General features: G+C 42.2%; 1 protein-coding gene across 8 annotated transcripts in view; it reads left to right on the forward strand.

Moving 5' to 3' along the window:
• Positions 1-27,418, forward strand: part of NCOA6 (nuclear receptor coactivator 6) — a 41,525-nt gene that overhangs the window by 2,934 nt on the left and 11,173 nt on the right. For 7 of the 8 annotated variants that reach the window (XR_010623320.1, XM_065754312.1, XM_065754307.1 and 4 more), the window contains exons 2-11: positions 6,142-6,298; positions 6,389-6,663; positions 9,447-9,602; positions 10,178-10,300; positions 11,527-11,655; positions 12,645-13,460; positions 16,259-16,405; positions 17,348-18,464; positions 21,971-22,092; positions 22,933-25,908. Coding sequence is in view for 7 of the 8 variants with exons in the window: in XM_065754312.1 (XP_065610384.1) it covers positions 6,399-6,663; positions 9,447-9,602; positions 10,178-10,300; positions 11,527-11,655; positions 12,645-13,460; positions 16,259-16,405; positions 17,348-18,464; positions 21,971-22,092; positions 22,933-25,908 (5,851 nt within the window). In the remaining variant the exon portion in view is untranslated. The remainder of the gene's footprint in view (positions 1-6,141; positions 6,299-6,388; positions 6,664-9,446; positions 9,603-10,177; positions 10,301-11,526; positions 11,656-12,644; positions 13,461-16,258; positions 16,406-17,347; positions 18,465-21,970; positions 22,093-22,932; positions 25,909-27,418) is intronic. The other variant, XM_065754309.1, reaches the window with a different exon arrangement.

Raw genomic sequence — 27,418 nt, forward strand, 5'->3', positions numbered from 1 at the left:
CAGGCTTTTTTTAGCGAGGCTTAGTGAAGAATAGCGCTAGACTAGAAATAGCCATGCAGCATAGGAAGGTCTTCCTTCTGGGGTTTTCTTCAGGCTCTCTTCTCATCCTACACTAATGCATTGCATTCCGTTGCAACTGTTTTACCATAGAGGCCGTGTGGCTCTTAATAGCAGTAGTGACAATAGTTAACGCTTTCAGGATTTCATTTTGCCAAAAGCTTGGGAGAGCGCAGCACGTCCTCTGCATAAAGTCAGGAGAGTCTCAGAACAGCCTCGATTTTATCAAAAGCTATACCTGCTTAATGTGCGTTTATGATTATTTTGATTATCTTTCTCTTCAGAGCAAATATTCTCTTTACTGAGTGCCTTGTATCTGAGGAGTTACTTTTAAGCCATTTACACCATGCTTACATTTTTTCTTCACACTTCACAGTGTTTCAGGATTTTAGAAATTGTAGTGAAATTTCATGGTCTTTCACTACATGGAGAAGAGCCTAGTGAAAGGTACTGCAGTAAGGAAGAGGTGCAGGTTCCAGTCGGACTTCAAGACTGAGAGTCACAGGAATACCTGCTCTTGTCCTCCCAGCATTTATAAACATTGGCAAGGATTTTGGGATGGAGGAGCCACATATGGGGCTGTTGGCCCGGACAGCTTTGGTTGGGGATGGGTTCAACTTGAGATAAGAAGCTTGTCGCTGCCATGCATCGACTGGACTGCTACTTGACAAGGGTTCTTCTAGTCTTTGGAAGATGAGATCAAATGGTTTCTAGTCAAGATGCATCTAAGGTTAAATAGCTTCTCATTTTACTTATTTGCTAATTGCATTGATGGGCCTTAATGAAAGATTGTCAGCTGCACAGCAGTGTCACAACATTCATCTATTACAAGCTGTGGTATATTTCTCCTAAACAGCAATATCCTTAACACTGGACATTAATTACACTGCACAGCCGACAGCTTCCGCAAGGACTGCCAGTGCCAAGTGGGCTCACGTGGAGGGCTGGGAGCCTCCTGGAGTCTGCCTCTGTGTGGGGATCTCTCTGCGTGGTTACTTAGCTTGCTCTGGAGTTAGCACTGGGCTTCATTTTTAAAGCAGTCTTGGTGATGGAGGCTGTTGGCTTCTGTCAAAATAGCAATGAGTTGCCTAGATAGAGATGTGCCCATGGCAGCGTGGCTCTCGCTGTGGAGTTTCAGCATGGCTCATAAACTTCAGCTTCATAGAGCATTAAAAATACCAACATTCCACTAAACGTGGCTCAAGATATAGCACACGTTGCAGCAATCTGCAGTTTTCCATTTTTCAGAAAAACACACGCTTTTTTAAGCATTGTGTGTCTGAAGGCTGTGGAAGTTTAGCAGAAGAATATGGGAGTAGAGGAAAGCTGTGCATCAGGAGAAATGAAGCCTGCTTTCCTTTAGGTTTTTCTTCATTGATATTTGGGCAAGCATCAGATGAAGCTCGGCCTTTCTGTGCTGATCAGACTCTTTGCAGGGCTGCCTTCGTGGATTCTTTGCTGTCTGCAAAGATACATGCTTAGTGCTAAGCGCTCCCAAGGTCTCCGTCAGATCACTTACTGTAAGAAAAGCTGGGGGTAACATGCTAATGCTGATGAGTGACTTTCCATAACCAATTTTGATATTGCTGAGTGTTCTGGGGAACAGAGGCAGCAGCAGCCAACATCCCTCCTCCCAAGCACCGTGTTCTGCCCTGGAGCCGCTGGGGCAGCTGTGCCTGGCCCACTGTGGTCCATCTGCTCCTTGGCACACAGCACACAGCCCTGTGGCTGTGCTGCAGGGAGCATCACCTTGTGAAAAGGGGGAAAAGCTGAAGCGTGTTTGTTTGAGCTACATTTAGAGTTTTGACATACATTTAGTGGATGGTATTAAAATTTCACATTTCAGATTTTGGTTTTGCTTGTCAGCTTGATGTCTGGTCATGGCATTTACATGGTGTAGTTATCAGTACAGTTGGAGTCAGCAGTTTTATCCTCATGTTTTAGCCACTGAGATTCTATGCTTGGCCCTACACTGCTTCTTGAGTTACGATGTGTAAAGACACCAGAAGTTACCAGAGGTCCAGAAGTGGTAGGTAGCAATGAAAGGTGCTGCAAAGCACGTGTAATGTGATGTAGCATGAGTAGTGCTTCCCTCCATTGGGTCTGCTGTGCTGGCAGAAATGCCAAGCACAATACTGAAGCGTTTAAAGGGATTTTTTTCTTTTCTAGGTAGAAAATACCCAATTGCAGCTTTGTTTTTCTGAGTTTCATTCCCTTACCCGCTGCCACACTGATAAGCATTTTTCCTGCATCCGCACAACCTGCTCAAAGGAACATCACTACAACAATGCTATAAAACCCCTGATTTGGTTTTGCCACCATTTTCGTTATGCTGAAGGGTTGGAGTGCATTGTGGAGAAGCCATGAACAGGAGCAGGCTTCAGAGGTGGTTCACCTCACTTCATTGCCCATCTGTGGTGTAAACATCCCTTTGAGGTGCTCATGTGGGCGTGGGTCAGTCTGAGCTGGAGGTGTCTGCTTGGGATAAGGCAGCTTGTAGCTCTAGCAGTGGATCGTCATCATGCTAGTTTCTTATTCTCTTTTATCTTTTTGTGTGTGTGTGTGTTTGTTTTTTTTTTAATTACATCCAGAAGGGTTTATCTTGACTCAAAAGAGGAAAACTGAGGCATTAGTATGGATACGACTTGTTCTGTTTTGTCAGCCAAAAGGACCCCTCAGACAGTGGGATATACGGGATTTTACCTGTAACGAAAGGTTGATTTTTCTAGACCCTTGCTCTCAGTGTTTGCTGTTAATATTGGGATGTAGTATAAAGCTATGTTGGCTGAAATTAGGTGAGGATTTGCTACTAAGCTGTGTTTAAAAACCAGGGTGTTCACTATGGAACATTGGGTACTTCTGTAATTTTTTATCCTCATCTTATGGAACATTAGGGCTTTCTTTCAGAATGTCAGTTTTGAGAGTTAACTGTTTCGTACCATTTCCCAGCCTGGAATTAACTGAAGACTCAAAATAACTGATGTTGTAGGAATTTGTGTTGGAAGGTAAAAGTATATGTTGCATTTGAATTTGAATGCCTAGAACAAGTATGTAGTTTTGGTGTTTGTATCATAAACCCTTTGTGAATGAACCATGGAATGAATCATAGAATCACAGAATGGCTTGGCTTGGAAGGCACCTCGAGGTTCAAGGAAACGTCAGAGCTGCTGGATGTGTTGGTTGTTTTGTTTCTTTCCAATTTCCTTTTATTCCCATTAAGTTGCTTGAGCAACATTCTTCAATGAAAGCAGGAGCTGGGAGGGTTGTGCGTCCTTCAGAAATTATGTCACTGCTTGCTCCTGTCAAAGCCTTTTTCTCCTCACTGGCAGTTCAGGATTCCCTGAAGGACTTGATTGTCCTAGAGAACTTTTCTTCTTGTTCCTGGTTTCAGCAGCTTTAAATAATTGCCACTGTGTGGATGAGTGCTGTGCTCCTTGCCAGCTTCTGGCTTCTCTGCTTGTGAAGGACATCAGCCCATCCTTCCTTCTGGCTCTTCCATGCTTGAGAAAGAACTGCTCTTGCCCTTTCCAGCTGCTGGAAAAAGCCTTGCTGTGCTTTAATTGACTTGCAAAGTACAAGTGGGGTGGGATGAAAGGCTTCAAGCCCTGCTTAACAGGTGGATATAACCATAAGTTTGAATCATTTGAGCTTGTCTTAGGACACAGCTACCAAGACACAGCTCATTTTGTCCTGCCTCCATCTGACAAGGCTGGAGCCAGCATTCCCCAGCTGCTGCTGGCTGGCTCAGATCTGCTCAGAATTGCTCTGATCCCCTCTGCTGGGGACCCACCTAAGATTATGTGACTGTCCCATCACATGGCGCTGAATCTGTGGGTTCCTGCTGCAGGCATGGGCTGCCTGCTTCCACAGCTCAGGCTGTTCTGCATATTGATTCCAGTGTGACTGTTGTTCATGAGAGCTGCTGTCCCAGCATCGCTGCAGGACCAGGGTTTTACTGCGTGTGCTTAGGCCTGAGGGTTTTTGTTTATTTGTTTATTTATTTGGGGAGGGAGGAGAATGGCAATGGGAAGGCTGGTAGGGATGAGTGTTGATTGAAGATCCACACTGATTGTGCTTCTGGGCAGGCTTCTGATTTATTGCAGTCAACCTTATAACCAGGGGGTTACAGAATTTGTTAGCAAGAGGGATACAGCTGGGATTCATTTGGTTTGTGGATGGAAGACAGGCCGTGTTCAGTCTGAAGAGGAAGATTTCACAAATCATTGCTTCCTCCTGCCATGGTTGGTATAAACCCTACCTAAGCATAGGAGCAGGCAAAGCTGCATGTTGGAGAGGAGTCTTTAAAGCTGCCACAGGTAGTTCAGACACTAACGTTTGAAACAAATAACATTGAAGAGTTTGTATTTTTAGAAAGGAGAAGGTGATTTTCTGGGTGTTTGTGATTGTCAGAAATACTCATGCTTCTCAGAGGAGGTAAAGCATCTCCCCCTGAGTAATTGTACATATTTTGAGCATTTAAAACCTTGTGTATTATTCCAATATTTCTCTTTCTGAAAAGGTTATACATGGTTTTTAGATATTTGTTTTGCTATTTCCAGAAGATGCTACTTGTTTTTTCCAAGGTGCTCATTCAGCCCCTGGTGCGGCCGTCCCTAAGGCTGTTCCTGGTGTTGGGCTCCAAGCTCCTTCCTTTCAGAAATCAGAATAAGTGGAATGGATGGTACAGGGATACAGAAAGAGAAAGGGTGGTTTGTGGTTAGGAAACCAGCCCAGCCCTGCCAAGGAGGCTCATGGTTCATTTGTGCATGAAAATCAATTAAATCAACTTCTCTGCAGATGGTTATCAGTTGTATCCTCGTTTACTGGGCACGTAATGTGGTCCTGGAGTTTGACTTTGTGGAGCTGCTGAATGCTCAGACCTGTGGTTTAGAAATGGAGCTGAACATGAAAGAGTCTGGGGAACAACAACAAAGTGCTCTTATGAGAGCACTGTGAAAATACATGGGAAGTAGTTTTACTTTCAGTACAGGACTGCAAAAGACCATGGATTACAAAACTACCTGTGTTCACAATCCCAAATTTGAGCAGTGTTCCGGACCAGAAGCCTGCTGCTGCTGCAGAGCTGGGGAGCACTGGGTTAGGTGTGCAAATCTCAATGCAATCTAAGCCTCTCCAACATGGTTACTTCTTATAAAGAAAGGCTTTTTTTTTTTTTTTTTTTTTTCAGCTGCTATATACAGTTCACCTTTAATCTCCAACTTGTTGTTTTAATCTGTGTTGGGAACTTGAACCTCTGCCTAGAAGCTGGTCTGCATCCTATTGGAGGGCATGGCATCCCAAACTGAGCACTTCTGGTGGGTCATGCTGAATGTCAACAGCTTGGGAGTTACAAGGTCTTGACTGCTTTGCCTGTTGGTTTGATTTGTTAATAACAGTGGTGGTCAGGAACTGGTCCCTTTCGGTTTTGGCACTTGGCGTGGATGTTTGGAATTATATAATAAATATTTGCTGAGTGTTGGGTGTGAGACCAGAGAGAAGGTCAGGCTGTCTCGTGTTCCTGTGGCCCTGTCATGGCTGCAGATGAAGTGGAGCAGTATGCATCTCAGTAAGCACTGCTTTTCTTCTCTGTACTGTATGGACAACTTCTATCTTGGGTTGTACTTCCGTTTAGGTAACGTGTAACTGCAACTTAACTGTTCATTTATTGAAGCAAGAAGTATTAGGTACATGACTTACTGAATTCCACTAGAAGATGGGGAAGTTGTGTGCTAGCACAGATGTAATGCATTTCAGGTTGCTCAAGCAGCTGAGAGCACCTAAACTATCACAGAGTAGTGTATGCTTAGGAGTTCCCTTGAGCAAGTAAAATTCTTGTCAGTCTTACTGAATATGTTCTGGTCCTATGGCTTTCCTTCTGCTTCATTGTACAAAGTATCTGCAATCCCTACAGTTAGATTTGGTGGTTCCCCCCAGCCCTCATTGCAATTAAAATGTTGCTGAGTGCCCCACAATTTCCTAACAGCTAGGCATCACAGAGTTGTTACTGGATTCTTGTTTGTTCTCTGTATCGTGAGGTGAGTGTAATTGATTTTATTCACCCTCTCATATTTCTGTATCATTTAGGTCAGCTGGAGTACCGTTTGAGTCACACGTGGAAGGATTCTGTCAGGAAACCACCAACTTCTGTTTGTTCTGGAGGACGAACAGCTCCATCACTGCAATGGCCACGCTTTTTGGAGTCGCACTGTTTGTCTCGCAGACCCTAACACCAGGCAACCCGGTAGGCTTTCTGTCAGTGTTCTTTGCACACTGTTAAGTGCAGTTGTTCGTATCTTTACACACTGTAATTTTTCTTTTTCTCTCTTCAAAGTATCTTCTGAATGTCTGACTGGCTCCTGCTGTTGGACACAATGGTTTTGGACGACCTACCAAACCTGGGAGATACATGTGCCTCCTTGTACTCCTCGGCTATGGAAGACTTAGAGGTGGATTTGGATTCTGGACTGGAGGAAGATGAAATGAAACAGGAGGCTGCTCCTGAAGATTCCACAATCTTTGTAGCTTTTAGAGGAGATATAGGAGATAGAGACTTCGAGCAGAAACTGAGTGTTATATTGGAGAATGTGCCTGGCCTTCTACATATGGGTAAAGTATTTTCTCATCATTTTTCAACTGTCCTTAAAATAATTAATCTCTTAATGAGAGTGCTTGTAAAAAGGAATAGATGACATTTTTCTGGTTTCTTGGATGGTTGGTTAGGCTTGTTCTTAGTGAATTTGGGAGCTGTTCTTCTCGGGGTACTAAGTGCAAGTTTCTGTAGTTACTTTATTGTTTAAAGCTGATCTTATTAGCGAGTTCATTCATTCCTATTCAGTTCCAGTGTTGTATTTTCTCTTTCACTTCTCTCCATTACATATTGCTCTTTTGTATGAAAGTGAAACCAAGCTTATCCAAACAGGATGTGCTTTTTAATATCAAAACCATCTGATTTAAACCCCTGCAGTTGAGAATAGATTCACTCTGAAATAACCAGGCCAGTTCAAGTCATTACTGTCACTTGGCTGCTGCACTGACCTCATCTACCAGGGTTTTTTTCTGAAGAGGGGAGAATGAAGCATTCTCACACGGCCCTATACATCCGCTCTGGGGACAGGCTTCTCTAGTTTCTGAGTAGCATGGAACAGAACATCTAGATTTGGAAAAAGGCATCTGTCCACTGTCTCAGCATCTTTAAAAAGGGACTTATGATTAATTATAGCTGCTCACACAAAAACAGTCTTTCTTGGTGTGTGCAGTGGTTTGTGTCAGTGTGCTTGCATCACTGATTTGCTCTCTTCCCACTGCTGGTCAGCCCAGTAATGTCCCTCTTCTGATCCCTGGAAAAGATTGTTGTGTGTTACTGAACAGTCAAGTGACTGCTTGCTATTAGTATAGTGTGCTACAGAAACAAGTAAACCAGGGAGGGTTGCCTTAAGTGCAACAGCATGTGTATACACAGCAGCATCATGAAGTGCAGGACTGCAGCAGCACTGCTCTGCCTTGGCATACTATCATATAATGCAGCCTAAAGGCCACACGATTGCCAGTGCAAACCTACTCTCCTCATTCCTGCTGTCTGTGAACCAAGCTTTTCCTAAGAACTGGAGGTTGCTGGTCCCAATCATGCTGCTTTTTTTGCAAGTTCTTTTGAAGTCACATAGTACAAAAAGAATCCACTGTTCTTTTTTAGTCAGTCAGTCTTTGTGTTTAAAGAAACGTAATTTTCTGGATTAGATTTTTAAATATTTCTTACTTTACTTGTTTCTTCATAATGCAGAGTACCATTTCTGAAAACTGACTTCTGGGTTCTGAATAAACAAGTCAAATTTCTGAGTCACTTTGTTCTTGGCTTTCCATTTTTTCTAGCCATACTCAGTTGGCTCTGGTAGCTTCAGTTGTTGGAGTCCTTGTCATTGTGTCTTAGGGAATGTTGGAAAGCTGTGATAAGGCAAATATACTGAAAAAGAAATCCCCCTTGTTTGACCTGTATCCTGCAGGCAGTTGAAGATGATGTGGCTCACAGTGGTGTAACTGGTGCAGCACTTTGATGGGAGCAAATTCAGTCCACGTCTGCGTGGAGTTGTCTTTGTTACAGGGAGGCATCTGAATGCTGCCTTTGTTATAAATATTAATGGCAGGATTAGTGAACGTGATTCAAGCTTCAGCTGAGAAAGCAGAAAAGAAATTTTTAAAATCAGTGTATTTGAAATGATCAGTGTGATATTATTGAGTTATTTAAGCTGATTCAGAGCAAAACAGGATATTCAGAATTCAGTGAATCATATTGGATTAGACTTGGCAGAAGTGATGTTTGAAATATGAGAGATTGGATACTAACGTGCAGAAGTATTGAAACTGATAATGCATTTTTAATATGTAAAGTGTTGAAACGGTGCAGGACCACTCAAACCTGTAGCAAAGAAGGTTTTAAACTTCTGTCACCTGTCCTGCTAAGGATGTTTTCAGTGGAAAAGGGACGAACTGAATACACCTACAGCAGCAGAAGGGTCTCAGTGAACTAGGGATAAGCTACTGACACTCTTAAATGACGTATTCTTAGGGAACAGACAGTAAACTTCTGCAGGTCTGTTGTTACCATGAAGGCTCAGCTGATTACAGGTTAGGCCAATGTTTACTGTACTTCGTGTCGAAAAACTTGACATTGGAAGCTTGTAAATCTGTGTTAGGAGTCTAGCCTTTACTTACTCTAAACAGCATTATATAGGAATGTTTTAACTGGAGATACCACTTCAAATACACATTTTCAGCATTGCTGGCTTATCTTTTTTGTCAGTTCCCACCTGTTACTTTTAAAATAATTGTTTTCTGTAGAACAGGCTTACAGAAAATTTGCAGCTAAATACAACTTCAGTATGGTTTCTGCTACAGTTTTTGAGTTTTTTTTCCATGTTCAGTCACTGAATAATGTGGTAGGAGTGAACAGAATACCAGTAAGACTTCATTGACACTGTCCTACAAAAAACACTTCACAAGCATCTTGCAGAATGAATGTGAGGGTTTCATTCTAGAATTCAGGTATTTCACACATCTTGTACACTAACAGTTTTATTAAATCTGTTGCAGTATATGTTCTGTCTTTCTAAAGTAGTTTCTTCACAGGATATTTCACTTTTCAAGTGATATTACTGAGTGTGTTGGCTATTTTATTAGCTATAACTTGAAAAGTTTACATTTTGGCAATTTTTGGAAAGTACCACTGTGGTCACATCTGTGCTGGAGAACTCTCCTGCACCTGAGAGTAGCCACAGGTCATTTTTAGTGCCAAATCACTGGTTTGGGTGTTTTCACTTGTGCTTTTTTGCCAAGTTACTTCACGATACTTGTTTGAAAATTGACTTTGTGGTAACTCCGGCCTCTTCTCTTTTAAGAATCCAACAAGCTAAAGCTGCAGAAAGTAGAGCCTTGGAACAGCGTGCGTGTCACCTTTAACATACCCCGTGAAGCAGCGGAGCGGCTGCGCATTCTGGCTCAGAATAATAACCAACAGCTTCGTGATTTGGGGATTCTGTCAGTTCAGATTGAAGGTATTGAATGCTTAATTTGTTTTTCTGGGCATTGTAATGAATACATTTGCTCATCAAGTGGTTTTGTGTACTTGGTTAACATTATGAATCTTGTAATTCAGCAATTTGGAGAATAATATGGAAAGGGAGCATAAGACTTTTATTCTTCTGAGGGTAGGTATAACAGTAATAAAAACAGTAGCTGAAAATCCTCTAAGCAGCAGGAAACCTGCTGAAGAATGTTCTTGTGAATGTTAACTAGCAAAACGTGCCCTGTTTTCCTTCCCAATCGGTTCTTATCAGGCTTTTTTATAACCAAGTTTTCAGTGGAATTCACAACTGAAATATCCACCCTGGACAGTTGTTCAAGAACACACTGAGGATGAAATTGAAGGCACTTAAATGCTTGCCATGATACTGTCTTTTCTTAAAATTGTAACATTAAGATAAGGGTATTTTGCATAACTTATGAAGTACTTATTATAGGTGAAGTTTCTTCTTCCTTCCTTGACACATTTTAAATGTCCTTTTGAAGGTGTCTGTCTTCTGCTTTCCTCTTTATCATTCAATTCCCCCATCTTCTGTATCACTTCTAGGGGAAGGTGCTATCAATTTAGCTCTAGCTCAGAATAGAAGCCAAGATGTCCGAATCAATGGTCCTCTGGGAGCAAACAACTCAGTGAGAATGGAAACTGGATTTTCCATGCAAGGGGGACAAGGTAAATTGCAATTATAGTTGCCATTAAATTGATGTTTTCTTGTTTCTGTATTGTCCAATCCCATGTCGTGTAAGTCACTGGCTGTGTTGTCCGTATTAACATTGGAGTGATTTGTATTGGAATGGGATGGGTTTTTTGGCTTTTTTGAGTCTTTTTCTTTTTTTTATTAGACTGTAAAATCATGTTAGTCTTGAGGAGTGACTTCAGTTTAAAATGTGCAGAAATTATGACACAGTGTTCTGTTTTTATGGAGATTAGCATAAGCCTTGATTCAGTGCAGAAAAGTAAGCTGATGTAGATGAAATCTGTTATCTGTCCTGAAGTGCAGGACAAAGCACTGTCATGAATGGTTAGTCTCTTTATTTTTGGATAATCATCTGAGATCTGATCATAAAGAATTACGTTTCTTGGGGAGGCATAGTTTTATTTAATGGTAGGTTTGTTTGTGCACAGCAAGTAATATTTCATTATAAAAGTGAGATTTTATTAAAAGCTGAAGGAAAAGCACTGTATAACTTATTTTAATAGCTGAATTAAAAGGCAAGATAAACTAAGTACCTTAGTAAATAGGACTTCATGCAATTAAAAGGCAGGGATTGACAGCTGATTTAAGGTACATTTGTGGCTGTTGATTGGGAATGAATACAAAGATTTTACTTGCGTATAAACCTGATCAAACAACAGTTAAGTTATAAATCCTGGTGCATAGCAAAGAGCAGGAAAGTTTTACTTGGAAAGCTGATCTGCCCTGTGGTGATCATGAGGTTCCTTTCCTGCCTGCAGGTCAACAATACAAATATAGCAATTTAACCATCAGGTCAGCAGTATAAACCATTTTACAAAATAGCAGCCTTTGTAAAAGAGACATTAAAACCATTCTTTCTTACAATGCTTAACTTTGATACAGTCTTGTCACTTGGTACCAAGTCAGGCAAGAAAGGGAAGCTTCAAATAGTTGGTAAGTAGGCAGATTCATTTTATAGACCTTGAAAGATGTGGTGTTAAAGGCTCCACTTCAGTATGTCCATAAACTGCTTGTTTTATTCCAGATTCTGAGTTTTGAGGCAGAGGTCTATGACCTCTGTTTATTTCAGGGGAGCTGTTTGTAAAGTCTGAATGCTGTTTTTTTTTTGTTTTGTTTTGGTTTGGTTTTTGACACTTCTCTATGTAAAAATTGCAGTACTTGGTAATATGCTGTGGTGGTTTTTTTAATTTTTTTTTTTAAGGTTTAATAAGAATGAGCAATGCTGCAGCCGTTATGATGTCCCAGAGTGGAAATGTGCAGTCCTCTATGGTGTCAGGTGGTGCTAGTACAGAGCTGCAGCCAAGAGCACCTCGACCTTCTTCACAGCCAGGTGGTAAAAATTACTCAGAGCACTGGTCTTTACCTAGAAATGTTCACCTGGAATTTTTTCCTTCAGCATGCAAGGTTGAGACTATACTTGTAAATGAACTCCAGAGTTTCATGGAGCTTTCCCTTACCTTTTTGAGAGTTGCTCTTTTTGGAGAGCCCTCCTTGTCGCTGTTAATATGCTGATGTTTGTCAGATAGTATGGGTACCTGAAAAGTCACCAAGTTGCTTTAATCTTTTTCTTCACCGCTTGTTGAGCAGTGTAGTACCTTCTGCCAGTAACAATGTTTGGACAGTGCTTTGTCTTAAGGAAAGGAATGGTTGAATGAGTCAGGTATCTCCGCTAGGAAGCAAATGCACTAGATTAAGGACAGGTGCTTCTCAAGTAGGAGTATATAGACTAGAAGCTTAAAATTTGGGGATCTTGGTGAGAGGGGCCTATCCATAAGTTGAGGTATTTTCTTTGTGATTATGGGACTGAAGGAAAAGAGAGGGGATTGTTCTTTCTCCATAAGGTTGTGGTAGTAGTGTTTACCACTTTCCTTTAGATCCTTGCAGTGTTTATTCTTACAGACAGCATTTTTTATAAATGTTATAAATATTATAGGAATACTAGCTTGTGATACTATGTTAATTCTTCATTCTGCTGTAGGAATAATACCAGTAAGCATTTGTGTTATTCTACCAGTAAGTGTGTAGAAAGCTTGTGTTTGTAGGAACAAGTGTGATGGAGTTACACATTTTATTTTAGAGGTTATAAACTCACAAGACTTGGCTTCTCAGGATTCCCAGACATGCTGAAAACTTTACGAGTGCTGTCTGTCCTGTCTATTGGTGGAATTGGAGCACTGGAGTTTGAATATTTGTTAGATCTTAACTTCAGCAGAGTGAGCCTATGCAAGCAAACAATTCACCCTTCCTTGTTTTGTGGTGGTTTTTTTTCTACAGTAGGTTATTTACCTTCATTTTAACTTTTCTTTGCTATTTTAATAGATGCAATGGAGCCACTTTTATCTGGGCTAAATATCCAGCAGCAAAACCATCCATCTGGATCTTTAGCTCCGCAACTCCATTCAATGCAGTCAGTTCCTGTAAACAGGCAGATGAACTCAGCCAACTTTCAGCAACTACAGCAACAAACTCAGTTGCAGACACGTCCTCCCCAGCCACATCAGCAGCCACAGCAGGGTATTCGACCTTCGTTTACTTCACCAGCACAGGTTCCGGTTCCCCCTGGCTGGAACCAGCTTCCTTCAGGGGCACTTCAGCCTCCTCCAACCCAGGGAGCACTGGGTTCATTGACAGTAAACCAGGGTTGGAAAAAGGCCCCATTGCCTGGACAAATGCAGCAGCAACTTCAAGCAAGACCATCTCTAGCCACAGTACAAACTCCTACTCATCCTCCACCTCCATATCCTTTCGGAAGCCAGCAAGCTTCCCAGGCTCACTCAAACTTTCCCCAAATGAGCAATCCTGGCCAGTTTACTGCTCCTCAAATGAAAAGCCTTCAGGGAGGGCCCTCACGTGTTCCTACACCACTACAACAACCCCACCTGACCAACAAGTCTCCTGCTTCCTCTCCCTCCTCCTTCCAGCAGGGATCTCCTGCCTCATCTCCAACAGTTAACCAGACGCAGCAGCAGATGGGACCAAGGCCTCCCCAAAGTAGCACGCTTTCCCAGGGATTTCAGCAGTCTGTCAGTTCTCCTAGTCGTAATCCTATGGTGCAACAGGGGAACGTACCCCCCAACTTCATGGTGATGCAGCAGCAAAACCAAGGTCCACAAGGTTTACACCCTGGCTTAGGAGGTAAGAAATACTGAGACTGTCTTTTACAATAAAAGAGAATGTAAAATGGCTAGAACTAATGTCACCATTCCTTTTGAAAACATCCTATGAGAGACAAAATGAAGACATAGGTTGTGTACATGTAAGGTGAGTATGGGTCAATTAGCATCAGTGTAACTTCAGTTCTGCTACCTAGCTGTGTCCTGATGTGCTGCATTAATAACCTAGAAGTGAACTCTTGGCCGCAGCAGAAGAAAATCGATGTATGTAGTTGTTGGTTGTGACTCCTGGTCATCCTCTTGGCAGTTCTTCTGCTGCCTTACAGCAAGTTCAGAATAGGTAAGATTTTGTTTTGAAAGGGAGGGAGTTCAATAAAAACAAGTGGTTTTTTTCCTCCAGCTTTGTCTGTCACCACTTAAGTTTTCTGCTACAGAAATTAAGCATTATTTTGCATCTTCCCTTCTAAGTTGTGGATGTCTCTTCTTGACCCTGTCTTTATTTGTCATCAGTTTCTTTGTTGTAGAAGCACTGTCTACCTTGCTATTGAACTCCCTGCTCTAAAATGAGAAAGTCAAGGGGTGTTTTAACTTCATCTTTGGTTGTGTAGTCCTTAGTTTTTTCCTTGGACCTGCACACTCACATTTTTGCCTTACTACTTTCAGAAGGCTTCTCTAGCAATGGCAGAATTTCATTTATTATTCTTAAGGTCTCTTTTGTGTCCGTGTCTTCCTTTTTCCCTTGTGACTTTTCTGGTGCTGTTCCTGACTTGTAGCACTTCTCTCCATTTGTTTGTCTTTCTCTTGAATGGCTGTTCTCAGATACCTGTGCACAGGCTCTTGCCTGGGTCTTGAAAATCTTTTCCTTCTTTATTTATAAAGTCTAGGTCACATTCTTTGTCCACCTACATGCACAGTTCTGTATGTATTCTATTTTCCTGTGTTCTCACATTGCGGATCCAAATCAGCTCAGATGAGCTGTAATGAATACCACCCATTCCTTGGCCTACTGATATAGGCAGGTTTCTTGTGTCTTTGCTGTCTGTGTTGTGGATCTCATTTGAATTTGGTTCAGTTTGATTCATCTGAGTTGTCTCAGTTTTAGGGTTTTCCTCTTCCAGACTGTTCTTAGGGTCTGTCAGTGCCTTTCGCTTGCTACTTCATTTGTTGTCTTCAGCTGCCAGTTTGAGAAATCTCATATTTCCTTACAGTTTTGTCTCTCTAGCTGTATGTCCTTGGTCAAGAATCAGTATCTGGGTAGTGTAACTCTGACCTCTAGATAGCATAATCCATGCATGCTTACCGTGTGAACCTACTATAGACAAAATCCTACTTTTGCTTTCTTAAAAATAAAAGCCCAAATAAGCTATCAAAATACATTATTTGGACTCACTTCAGACCCTGTTGCTAAAATCAGTAATCCTGCTGTGGGCTGTATCCTCAAATGTCTTAAAAAGACAGGATTCTGTTGATTTAAACAAAGCTACAGTGCCTTCCAATTGCTGAGGCTTTTGCCTGGCTTCTGTCCATGCTTAGTCCTTCCTGCAATTTAGACCTGGTGATCCCATGGTTAGGTATCATTCCATTTTTAAGCCACACTGCATTTAAAGGTTTAGTGTAAATGAATACGTTCCAACACTTTTCACCTAGTTAATTTTGCAAATGAAGATATGTCACATTTAACACTTTTTTTCAATTCAAGCACTCCTACATGCCAAATTTTCCTAAAAGTTTTGCAGAACTAGAACTATAGTCCTGTGATGTGCTGTTTGAAATATTTGTTCCATATTTACAGATGCACTTTATGTTTGACTTGTAAACTCAATTATCTTGAAGTATTAGTTGTAGACATGAGACCAGTTGAATTTACACAATCAATACAGTTAACATATGCAAAAAAGCTATAACCATAGAAGGAGCCAAGGTTAAATTCTGGCTGTGCATAGTGAATCAGGAAAATACAGGACTATAGGGTTTCTAATAGGTGATGTGCGTTAATAGTTGATGGTGAGTTAAAAGAAATGGGATTTGTTAAAGGTATTTCTGCTGCTGCTCATCTTGCTAGAAATGGTGCAGTTTTTGCTCTGTCCCGGGACAGCAGTGGTGTTCTGATAGGTTGAAATGTGGCACTGTGCCAGGCAGAGACCTGAACGAATACTTGCAATTGGAACAGTAGGGTTGCATATATAAACTTGTGACTTGCTGCAGCCAAGTCTTTTTGTGGGTAGCCAAGCCGTGTTCTGTCTCATTACCTGTAAGATTCTTCAGCTCAGCCCTTGTGGGCCTAAAAGTTGTTTTGAGTCTGTACATAGTAGACCAGCAGTGTGAAGGAGTGCTAAGAAGCTTGTACCTGGTATGTTATGGTGGCAGATCTTGTTGAGAGGAGAAAACGTCATAAAAATGCAAGATACTTGTATTTGCTTACATGGAGTAAGCTGAGGACCTGATGAGAGGTGAGCTACAGTAGAGAAGGAAACACCAAACGATGGTACTTCAAATTCCAGTTTCTGAAAATTCAGACTTTTCCCTTCTCTATGGGATTAGTTTTCTGCTTAAACTAGAAGCAGAATTGTGTTTTCAGTGTTTGCAGTGCTTTCTTAGGCAGAACTGTTGCACAGGTAAGAACTGTAAGTATGCTTTCAATGGGTTTCACATATAGTCAAAAATGACTTTCTGCCTAAACCGGTAGTGTGACAGTACAGACTGAAAGGTATTCCTCCTGCAATCCAATTACAGATTTTTCTCACTTTTTTTTTCTTTCCTTTTTTTTCCTTCTCTCTTCCTTCTTTCCCTACATACTAATAAGAAAATTCTTGTGTTAAGGAATGCCGAAGCGCCTCCCTCCCGGGTTCCCTGCAGGCCAGGCTAACCAGAGCTTCATGCAAGGTCAGGTGCCTTCCACAGCACCAGGAACACCAGTGAACAGCGGCGCTCCGCAGCTACAAACCAGTCAAAATGTGCAGCACACAGGTCTGCTTGGAATGTGTTGTTCCTCAGTTGTTGTTTTTTGTGTAGAAAGTGATGCTTCTACTTACATAACACAATTACAATACATTACATTCTTAGCAGTAATAGAGTATTGTAGCTAGCTTGGCCTGAAAGTGCTAAGTGGTATGCTACGTGTAGTGTTAAACGAGGAAAAGAAAATCAAGAGGCTGCTCATGGTTTCCAAACAACTCAAATATTACTTAGGACTTTCATACTAGGATCCAGAAGTGTCTGTTTGGAAGTTAAATAGAATTAGCAGTGAGATTTGAAGGCAAGGGGTAGGGAAGATTCACCACAAAGGGAACTTGTCCTTAAAAAAAAGTAATGTGTTATTTTAGGAAAAAGAAGAAGCACTTTGTTATTATTTGAAAAGATTATTAAATAGTTTCTTTGCTTAAAGAGAGTGTTATAAAAAAGAAATCTGTAGTTAACACATATCTCAGTTTAACAGTTTTTTTGTTAGCCTTTCATCTGGATTACGGATAATGTCCCGTCATCACTACTGTATATGTATTTATTTTTTACCTATTACGAAAAAACCTCAAGGTTTTAAATTTCTTTTAGTTGGGAATTATTTTGTGAAGTTAGATGCTATTATAGAATATTTTTAAACTTATGTACAGGTAATGATTGAAATGAAAGTTGTGATGAGCCTTTTGCAGTGGCTTGCACATGTGAAGCACCAGTGTGGCTGTTTATTTTGAGAAGTGCTAGTGTGATTTTTGTTCCGACAAGTAGTGTTTATCTGTGGCATCAAATATCATAGCACAGGACTGCAAATAAGCCCAATTTTCCAGTTCAGTTGAAAAAGAGGAAAAGTGAATTTGGAGTAGTTATTCAACATCAAATTTGACAACTTTGTATTGCTCCCATCAGTTTTTAACCAGCTTTTTCTTTTTCTTTTTTTTTTTTTTTCCTTTAAAGGTGGCCAAGGATCTGGGCCTCCTCAAAATCAGATGCAGGCACCACACGGCCCACCAAATATGATGCAGACCAATTTAATGGGACTTCATGGAAATATGAATAACCAGCAGGCTGGTACTAGTGGAGTGCCACAAGTTAACATGGGCAACATACAGGGACAGCCTCAACAAGGACCACAGTCTCAGCTTATGGGAATGCATCAGCAAATTGTATCCTCTCAAGGACAGATGGTAAATATTCAGGCTCAGGGAGCACTGAATCAGAACCAGATGATACTTTCTCGAACTCAGCTCATGCCACAAGGCCAAATGATGGTAACACCACAAAATCAAAATCTTGGTCCTTCACCCCAAAGGATGACCCCACCCAAACAGATGATTTCCCAGCAGGGACAACAGATGATGTCTACACACAATCAGATGATGGGACCTCAAAGTCAGGTCTTGTTACAGCCAAACTCAATGATGGAACAGATGATGACCACTCAAATGCAAGGAAATAAACAGCCTTTTAATACTCAAAACCAGTCCAGTGTTATGTCGGGGCCAGCTCAGCTGATGAGAGGACCAACCCCAAACATGCAAGGAAACATGGTGCAGTTCACTGGGCAGATGATGGCTCAGCAAGGCCCTGTGAATGGTAATCCTTCTCAGGTTATGGGAATACAAGGGCAAGTTTTAAGACCTACTGGGCCTGGCCCCCATATGTCTCAGCAACTTGGGGATACTACTACTACCACAAACAATGATGTGAACCTGACGCAGATGTTACCTGATGTTCCTGTGCAGCAGTCAAATATGGTGCCTTCCCATATGCAGGCAATGCAAGGAAACAACAACGCTTCGGGGAGTCATTTCTCTGGCCACGGGCTGCCATTCAGTTCTGGGTTTAGTGGAACACCAAATGGGAATCAGATCTCCTGTGGACAAAATCCTGGTTTTCCTGTCAATAAAGATGTCACTCTCACCAGTCCACTCTTGGTTAACCTTCTACAAAGTGATATATCAGCAGGACACTTTGGTGTGAACAACAAACCAAATAGTCAGAATGCCAGTAAACCAAAAAAGAAGAAGCCTCCAAGGAAAAAGAAAACTAACCAACAACTGGAACAAACAAAGTAGGTTTAATATTACACTGTTGTTTTGTTTATTTTTTAAGGGATATGGGAAAGTTCTGCAGGCAACCTGTCAGTATGTTTTCAGCAAGTGTGTGGTCAGAACTGCAATGTTTCTTATGCTAGCAGTTTCACTCAAGTGATAGCTTAATGGCAAGTCTGCCTCTGCAAAATTCATTCAGGATCAAGAACATGAAAACATGTTAGTTAAGTAATACATCTGTTTAAAATAGCAAAGTTTGCTGCATTTACCGGGTAAAAGAGATGAGAAGGTGTTTTTTTTCATGTCAGTGGATTCCTGGGGCCTCGGTGTTGGAAGAGGAGGCTGACAGTCACAGTCAAAGTTTGGGAAGCACTTTAAGAAGAATTATAAGCCTTTGTATAACAATATGTTGTATAGATTTTTGAAGGGGGTTGTTTTCTGGGATACATGTATATTTTGTTGTTTTTCTGCCTGGAACTGAGCTGGACTTCTCTTAGTTGAAGCTGCAGCTAGGAGTTGGAGTGTGGTGCTCTCTAGGTGTGGGGATAACAAGCTCAAGCAACACTGGTCTTCCTAGCCTAGAAGAGATTAGGAGGAAAATCCTTGAGAGGAATAGGCCAATGAGATAATTCATGACAGAAAATAAATTGTCATATCTGTAGTGGAAATATGATATTATTGAATCTTTTCATTCCTCATTGACTGGCATATTCTTTGTTGGCCAGGTGTCCTGTAAACCTTTGCTGTTGGCAGTGCACTGATACCAGCACAGATGGCAGACTACTGCTGCTGTGCCTTTATACAGATAAAATGGAAATGGTACAGGCAGATACAGTATATCTCTTTATCTACTGTATACCTGAGCTGTGGCTGTGGGAATCCATATGGTGAACCTTCTGTGGGTTTTGTGCTTTTTTTTTGTTTTCCCGTTTGCTTTGGAAAAGAATGGAAGAAGTTCGCACAAATTTACTGCACAGAACTGTCCAAATTTGTGTTATCTATTGCAAGTGATAGTTTGTGACAGTCCTTAACTGCCTTTATCTCATAGTGCTGCCATAAAGCGCAGGAAATGCTTGCATTTCACTGATGTAGAAGTGCTGAATAGAGAAAGTAAGGCAAAGCATGCCAGTTTAAGAGACTCAGAGGAAGCATCACATACCTGCCATTTAGTTGTACTGTCATCTGTACAGCCTGTCAGCTCAAACTGCTGAAAAACAGCCCAGGTGATTTCAAATTAAATCAACAGAAATTATGGCATGAAAATTATGTGGCCAAAATACACTTAGTGTGTAACATTGTTGTGCCTTGGAATGAGCATCTTGCTGCTTTCAAACCCTTTAAGACCCTTCAAAGAGACTTGAATCAAAAATCTATCTGTTGTTTAAAAAGCTATCCAGGTACCTTTCAAAAAGTAACTGGAATGTTTGTATCAGAAACGTTCATGTTGCGTGGCACTACCTACAGTGCTCTGTGCAGCAGCAGCGGGCACTGCTGATCATTTGCAGCGAAAGAAAATACATCCTTGTGTTGATAATTAGCATTCGTTAAGGAAAAGCTTTGTTAAAGCCTTGTTTTGTTTTCATTGCTCTTACTGATGATCGTGCAGCCTCAGCATGGCCTGGAATATCAGTAAATGAATAGATAAAGCTCCTCCGGAATCTCCCAGGAGACAATTGCTGTTATGAAGTTTGCAGTGTCTTCCTTGTATCTTTTATTTCTAACTGTTAAGTCAGCATCTGCAGCTCTCGTTTTTTGTTTGTTTGTTTGCTGGTGGGTGTTTATTTTTCTGCTTAGTCTTGTTTTTTTTTTCTCTTCTGACATTCTCTTTGTGCTCTGACTGCAGGTTCACATCTGTGAGCCGTGCACAGCGATGCAGTGGCAGAGCTAAAGTTCCCTTAGAAAGCTGCTAATCCATGCTGTGAAGCTGGTTTGTTTTTGCACTGAAAGCAGTAAGAGGGAAGAACAAATACGGAATGGTTGTCCCTCTCACACAGAGTCACTGTCTTGCTTGTTACGTGTATCCAGAATGTGGTGGGCTTCTTAACCTGGTGGTTGTTGAATGGGCTCAGTAAAGTGCAGCTGCAATTGAAATTCAGTTTGTGTTTAAATTTCCCAGAATCTGTAGCAGCAGTTGTCCCTGCAGTAATCGCTGTTCCTGGTTGCTAGAGAACAAAACTCGAGTTCAGCAAGGTTTTGTTTTGCAGCTTCCCTGATGGCTCCCATCTGGCAGGAGGTGTTTTGGAAGAATTGGTTTTGCACAAAGACAGCTTGCTAGGTTAGGCCTGCTCGTGTGTTCTGCAGTTCTGCAACTGCTTTTTATCTGACCCTTAACTGCGACATTTGCAGTCCCCATCCCCATTTTTAAGAAATCACAGAAACATGGAACATCCCAAGTTGGAAGGAAAACACTCCTGGCTCCACGCAGCACTGCCCAAACCCTATGGCTGGGAGCAGTGTCCCAGTGCTCCCTGAGCACTGCGGCTGTGCCCACCACCTTCTGGGGCAGAGCCTTTCCTTGACCCTCCCCTGTTGGCCGGTGAAGATTCAGGGACTTCCAAATCACTCCCTACTTTCTGAGCACTGGATAATTAATGGAACATTGAGGTTTCCTGGGTTTCTTGCTGCCAGCTGTCCAGATGCTAGAAGCTGGCTGTTACTGTCAGGTAAATCTTTATGTAATTCAAATGCTCATTTGGCTGAGAATTTCTTTTTCCTCATAATTTCTGTAGAACTATGCCTCTCCTTGCAGGCAGTGTCTTTAGTTTGAATGGAGAGCTTTAATTACATAGATCTCCTTGCAGCCTTGGTATGTTCATGAAACTGATAGGCCGATACTCTTCATCCCTCTTGATCTTATGTCCTCTGACCACACGTGATAGCTGTGAAAGCATGTTCTAAGCCTGCAAAAGCTGTTGTGATCCAGTGGAAGCATTGGATGTTGGATCTTGACAACTTTATATTGTCCCCTAGGTTCACCTGGAACAGGGACCACGTCCCACAGAGCTGTGTGCTCTGGTGGATGGCCTTGAGTGCCTGATGTGTCAGTATGTTTGTGCTGTGACATGGATAGTGGTGTGGTGCCCTGAGCTAGTCTCCCCTGGGAGTGTGGTGCTGCCATTAAAGCTCAGTGCATATACATACAATACTTACCTGTACAGATGGCACAACAGCATTTGAGGGAAGCCTATTTAGATCCATCAGGAAACCTATTTACATATGAATTTGGAGTAACCACAGACATTCTTTTAGTTATAAAACTCAGATTGAAGGCAGAAACAAAGGAAAGAAACAAATGCTTTGGGTCAGTAAAGCAGCAGGCAGCTTGTCTCTTCAGGAGTAGTATTAAAGGCCCAGAATTGTCTGCTGGTGGTCCTGGGCTGCGTTCACATCTGCTGCGCTGTACCTGAGGCAGCGATTTGTTTCCGTTAGTTACTTGCAGGTTAGCCAGGTGCAGGGATGGTTGTGGAAGTAGGATCTAAGCACTGATGTTACAGCTGTATCTAAACAGTGATTATTTTTCTTTCAGCTCTTCAGAACCACGCCCAGGCGGCCTGGAAGAAAGCGATCAGTCATCAGCATCTGGAGATCAAGGAATCAACTTAGACAGTTCAGGCCCTAAACTTTCAGATTTTGGAAGCAGGCCACCAGGTGAATATTAAGTGTTGTAACTACAGTAGAGCTTTCGCTGATCTTTGTGACAGTACATTCTTGCACAGTCAAGTCCAAGCTTATTTTTTTTCTCCTAGTAAATAACTGATTCCTTTATTTAAACTCTTTGAATTAGCTCTAAATGAAGAGATGGATGCATCCATGTGTATCACCCAATTGCAGGTATCATGCTGAGTACTGTAGAATTACATAGCAATATCACATTTGATAGATTTCTGTACTAGCAGTAGCACAGATTGGTGTCTTAAAGTCAGTAGTTGATTTTTCAGAATGAAGAGATGGAGATTACTGTTGGAATTATCCTTTATTCATGGGAAGGATTGTACGCTACGTGTGTTCCTTTTAGCACTTGTTTTGGTGAAGTGATACAGTGATACATGGTAAATTCTACTTTGTACAGTGGGAATGGTCAGATACCTAACAGGCATTCCAGATCTTGTCTTTATAACTTCTGTGTTTGTTTTGAGGATAATTAATTTGGTTAACTCTGCATTTGAAAGCAGTAACAGGCCTGTGGACAGGTGTAGAGACTCTTTGAGTTGTTGTGGTGAACAACTCTTTGGTGTTGTGAATTCAGAGTGATAGCTAGTCACTGGTGTGTTAGAGACCTCCCATTCAGTGTCACACAGGTCATTCATAATTCTTAAAAAACACTTTAAGCAAAATCATTTCCCTTGTTTATAAAGCCTGTTTCATTAATGTGGCTGTTATAGAGGATAAACAGTCTCTCCTAACTACACCTATCTGATGTCATTCATTACATAAATTCTGCTTTCTCCGATTTTTGGTTTTGACCAATGTATCACTGTGTTCTCTTAGGTTATCCTTCTCAGCCAGTGGAACAAAGACAACTTCAGCAGATGCCACCTCAGCTTATGCCACATACACAGCAGCCACAGCAGCTGCAGCAGCAGCCACAGCTGCCACCACAGCAAGCTCAGGCACCACCACAAACATCACAGCAACAGCAGCAGATGATGATGATGCTTATGATGCAGCAGGATTCCAAGTCAGTCAGGCTTCCTGTACCACAAGTTCATCCATCTCGAGGGCCTCTGAATCCAGATGCCCAACGAATACCCATGCAGCAGGGCAGTAACATGCCAGTAATGGTCAATCTACAGGGTCCTGGATCTGTGCCTCTGTCTCCTGATAAACAGAGAATTTCCTTGCCAGGCAATCCTTCTCTGGGAAATAATTCAAGAAAAGTGGTTTATCAAGATAACGTACAGAATCCTTCCAGCTCACCTCTGGGAGAAGTTTCATCAGTATCCTCCCTTCCAGAAGGAGGTGGAACTGAAGGCCCTTCATCATCAGGAGCTCAGAATAATTTGACATCTCATTTAGTTGTTTCACAGAACCAATTAATGATGACAGGAGCCAAACCTGGACCGTCCCCACTTTCAACCACCCAAGGTGCAAGTCCTCAACAGCAGTCTAATTCTCTGCCTGGCTCTCTCGCTCACCATTTTCCTAATGTTGCTACCCCATCACAAACTTCAAGGCCTAAAACCCCAAACAGAGCAAGCCCAAGGCCATACTATCCTCAGACTCCTAATAACCGTCCGCCTAGCACAGAACCCTCAGAAATAAGCCTGTCTCCAGAGAGACTCAATGCTTCTATAGCTGGTCTTTTCCCTCCCCAGATTAATATTCCTTTACCTCCCAGACCTAATCTCAGTAGAGGATTTGATCAGCAGGGTCTTAATCCTACTACTTTGAAGGCCATCGGACAAGCCCCATCAAATCTCACGATTAACAGTCAGTCTAGTTTTGCTGCTCCACAGTCACACAAATTGGAAAGTGTTGTTAATTCAGGAAAGCAAACCAACGCTGGAGGAACTAAGAGAGCAAGTCCAAGCAATAGTCGGAGGTCCAGTCCTGGATCCAGCAGGAAAACAACACCAAGTCCTGGCAGACAGAATTCAAAAGCAGCAAAATTATCATTGACTACTCCACAGAATCCATCTCTTTTGCAGAATGTAGATGTGCAAAGGAATATAATGGTTGGTCCCACTTCTTTGCCAACACCTGTTACTACAAGTTTCCAAAATAATAACATGCTAAGTAGTCAGAGTCCTGCAGTTTCTGCACCTGCTATGACTGGCATTCCTGAAGACAATAAAGAGAGCCTTAGCGTTCCTCAAGATAACGAATGTCAAAGTGCGCAGAGTGTCCAAGGTAACAAAGACCAGCACAGCACTGAACTAAAAGGTATCCCTACTCCAGAAATAAATACGTTGGTTCTAGAGGAGCAGTCAAAAAAAGATGGGCAAGCCTTAGACACGGGTAAGCTTCCAGTTTTGGAGGAAAGTAAAGCCACAGTATCTCCAGCTATGAGGGAAGCACCAACTTCTTTAAGTCAACTTCTTGATAATTCTGGAGCTCCTAATGTAACCATTAAGCCCCCAGGACTCTCTGGTCTTGAAATGACACCAGTAGTTACCACTGTGGAGGAGATAAAAAAGATAGCTGTCATTCCTCCACTGCAAGATACATCCTCTAGCAAAGAGCCATGTAATTCACTTAGTTTGCCTCAAAGTAATGAGCCCTGTTCAAATCTAGGGCATCAGGAACCAGGAGAAATAAACTCAAACGTTTCTCAGAGTGTTCCTCCAGTAATGCAGAGGCCGGTCAGTTCTTCTATTTCAGCTCCCTTACCTCCCAGCCAGATAACAGTTTTTGTAACTTCAAACCCCATTACATCTTCTGCTAATACATCAGCACCATTGCCGTCTCACTTACAACCTGCACTAGTGTCTACTGTTGTCACAATGCCTAATGTAGGAAACAAAGTTATGGTTTCTGAGGGACAGTCAGCAGCTCAGTCTAATGCACGGCCACAGTTCATTACACCAGTTTTTATAAACTCTTCCTCAATAATTCAGGTTATGAAAGGCTCTCAACCAAGTACGATTCCCACAGCCTCGATGACGTCTAACTCTAACCTAATGCCTCAGTCAGTTGCGGTTGTGGGCCCTTTACATATACCCCAGAACATTAAGTTTTCCTCTGCACCTGCTCCTCCTAGCACGTCCTCTAGCAGCCCTGCTCCTAGTATTCCCACAAGCAGGCCACTCGTTCTTAATCCCTTGGCAACTCCTGTTCAGCTGCCTTCTCCTGCTACAACTTCTCCAAATGTTCCTTCGCATCTTCCTGCACAGCCAGCAAAGGACTCAAGCCCTGAAGAAGCTGCTTGTCAGAGCAGTGGGTCAAGCGACCAGTGCCCTCTTACAGCCACGCAGCCTGGACCTGTGGTTTCACCTCTTCTTACCAGTAGTCCAGGACCTGGGAACAGACGAAGTCCTGTTTCTTCTAGTAAAGGAAAGGGAAAAGTAGACAAAATTGGCCAACTCTTGCTGACAAAAGCATGCAAGAAAGTCACTGGCTCCCTTGAGAAAGAAGAGCAGTATGCCTTGGATGGAGAAGCAGAAGGTCAGGGGCTGGAAACAACATCAGTCCCAGGTAGCTTGGGAACAGAGCAATCACCAGCAGAACTAGACAATAAAACTGTGACACCTCCAGCGCCCAGTCTTACAAAACAGAGCACTTCTGGGCCTGGCAATGTAAGCATTAGCACTGCTGCTACTGCTTCTGCTTCTACATCTTCAAGCTTATCAACAAGCACTCCTACAAGTGCACTGTCAGCTGTAACCACTCCAGCAATCCCAGAGCTTGCACCTGCGACACCAGGCACTAATGGCAGTAACCATGGCAGTTTACCGGCTGAGCAGACTGGGGGTGGCTTGGTGGAGGATAAAACAGGAACACATCAGGAACTGCTACAGAATACAGGTGAGTCTACTGCCACGCTTCTTGAATAGAAACTGAAATTGCTTTTGTGAACGTCCTTGGTGCTTTCTTCTTTGAATGTTATAAAATGCAGATACTGTAGGGTGACATCTTTTAATTCTAATATTAGGTTAATATGTAGACTTAAATTTCATCGAGATCCACATTTCAAATGTTTAATCTGTTTTCATTTTCTGCTTATATGTGATATTTGGTGTGAGCGTAACTGAGGAGTGACTTCACATAACTTTGAGAAGTGGGAGAAAGATTGGATGTATCAGCAATGGCAATTGGGTGCATCAGATGTCTTTTAAACCAGTACATAATAGAATCATAGAATGGTATGAGTTGGAAGAGACCTTAAAGATCATTTTGCTCCAAGCCCCCTGCCATAGGCTGGCTTCCACCCACCAGATCAGCCTGCCCAGGGCTCCATGCATCCTGGTCTTGAGCACCTCCAGGGATGGTGCATCCACAATTTCTCTGGGCCACAGTACCAGGGCCTCACTGTCCACTGCGTAAAGAATTGTTTCATAACATCTATCCTAAATTTCTCCTCTTTTAGTTTAAAGCCATTCCCCCTTGTGCTGTTGCTGTCAGTCCATGTAAGAAGTTGATCCCCTTCCTGCTTATAAGCTCTCCTTAAGTGCTGTAAGGCCACAATGAGGTGGAGTCTTCTGGAGTCTTCTCTTTTCCAAGTTAAATAAGTCCAACTTCCTCAACTTTCTTCATAGGAGAGGAGCTCCTGTGAAGGAGGAATGGTGTCTCTTCCTTCTATGGTGTCATCTGCATACTTGTTTAGGGTACACTCAATCCTATCATCTGTGTCATTGATAAAGATGTTAAAGAGCACCTGTTCTAGGATAGATCCCTGGGGGACACCCACTCATCACTGCCCTCCACTTGGATGTAGAGCTGTGGACCACAGCTCTCTGGGTATGACAATCCAACCAATTCTTTATCCACCAAATAGTCCAGCCTTAAACATCATATATCTCCAGTTTAGAGTTTAGGATGTAGAATAGGACTATGTCAGAGGCCTTGTAGAAATCCAGGTAGACGACATCAGCTGCCCTTTCTTTGTCTACTGATGCCATCACTCAATCACAGAAGGCAGCTGGATGATCAGACACAATCTGTGCTTAATGAAGCTGTGCTGGCTGTCTCGAATCACCTTCTGAGCTCACATGTGCCTTAACATCTCTTTTAGGAGGATCCATGATCTTCTCAGCCACAGGGATGAAGCTCTGTAGTCTTCTTTTGTCTTTTTATTAAAAATGGGAGTGATGTTTTCTTTTTTCTAGTTACTAGGAACCTTGTCTGCCAGCCATGACTTTTCAAATACAATGGAGACAAACTTGGCAACTGCATCTGCTAGCTCCTTCAGAACCCTAGGATGTGTGTTGTCTGTCCCCATAGACTTGTACACATTCAGCTTCGTGAGGTGGTTTCAGACTTGCTCCAGTCTTACAGTGAAAGGGATATTGCTCACCAGACCCTGCCTAGAAGTTCA

The sequence above is a fragment of the Cyrtonyx montezumae genome, unplaced genomic scaffold (assembly GCF_038088225.1).
Source record: "Cyrtonyx montezumae isolate F1298 unplaced genomic scaffold, pur_monq_1.0 scaffold_9, whole genome shotgun sequence".
Taxonomy (NCBI): domain Eukaryota; kingdom Metazoa; phylum Chordata; class Aves; order Galliformes; family Odontophoridae; genus Cyrtonyx; species Cyrtonyx montezumae.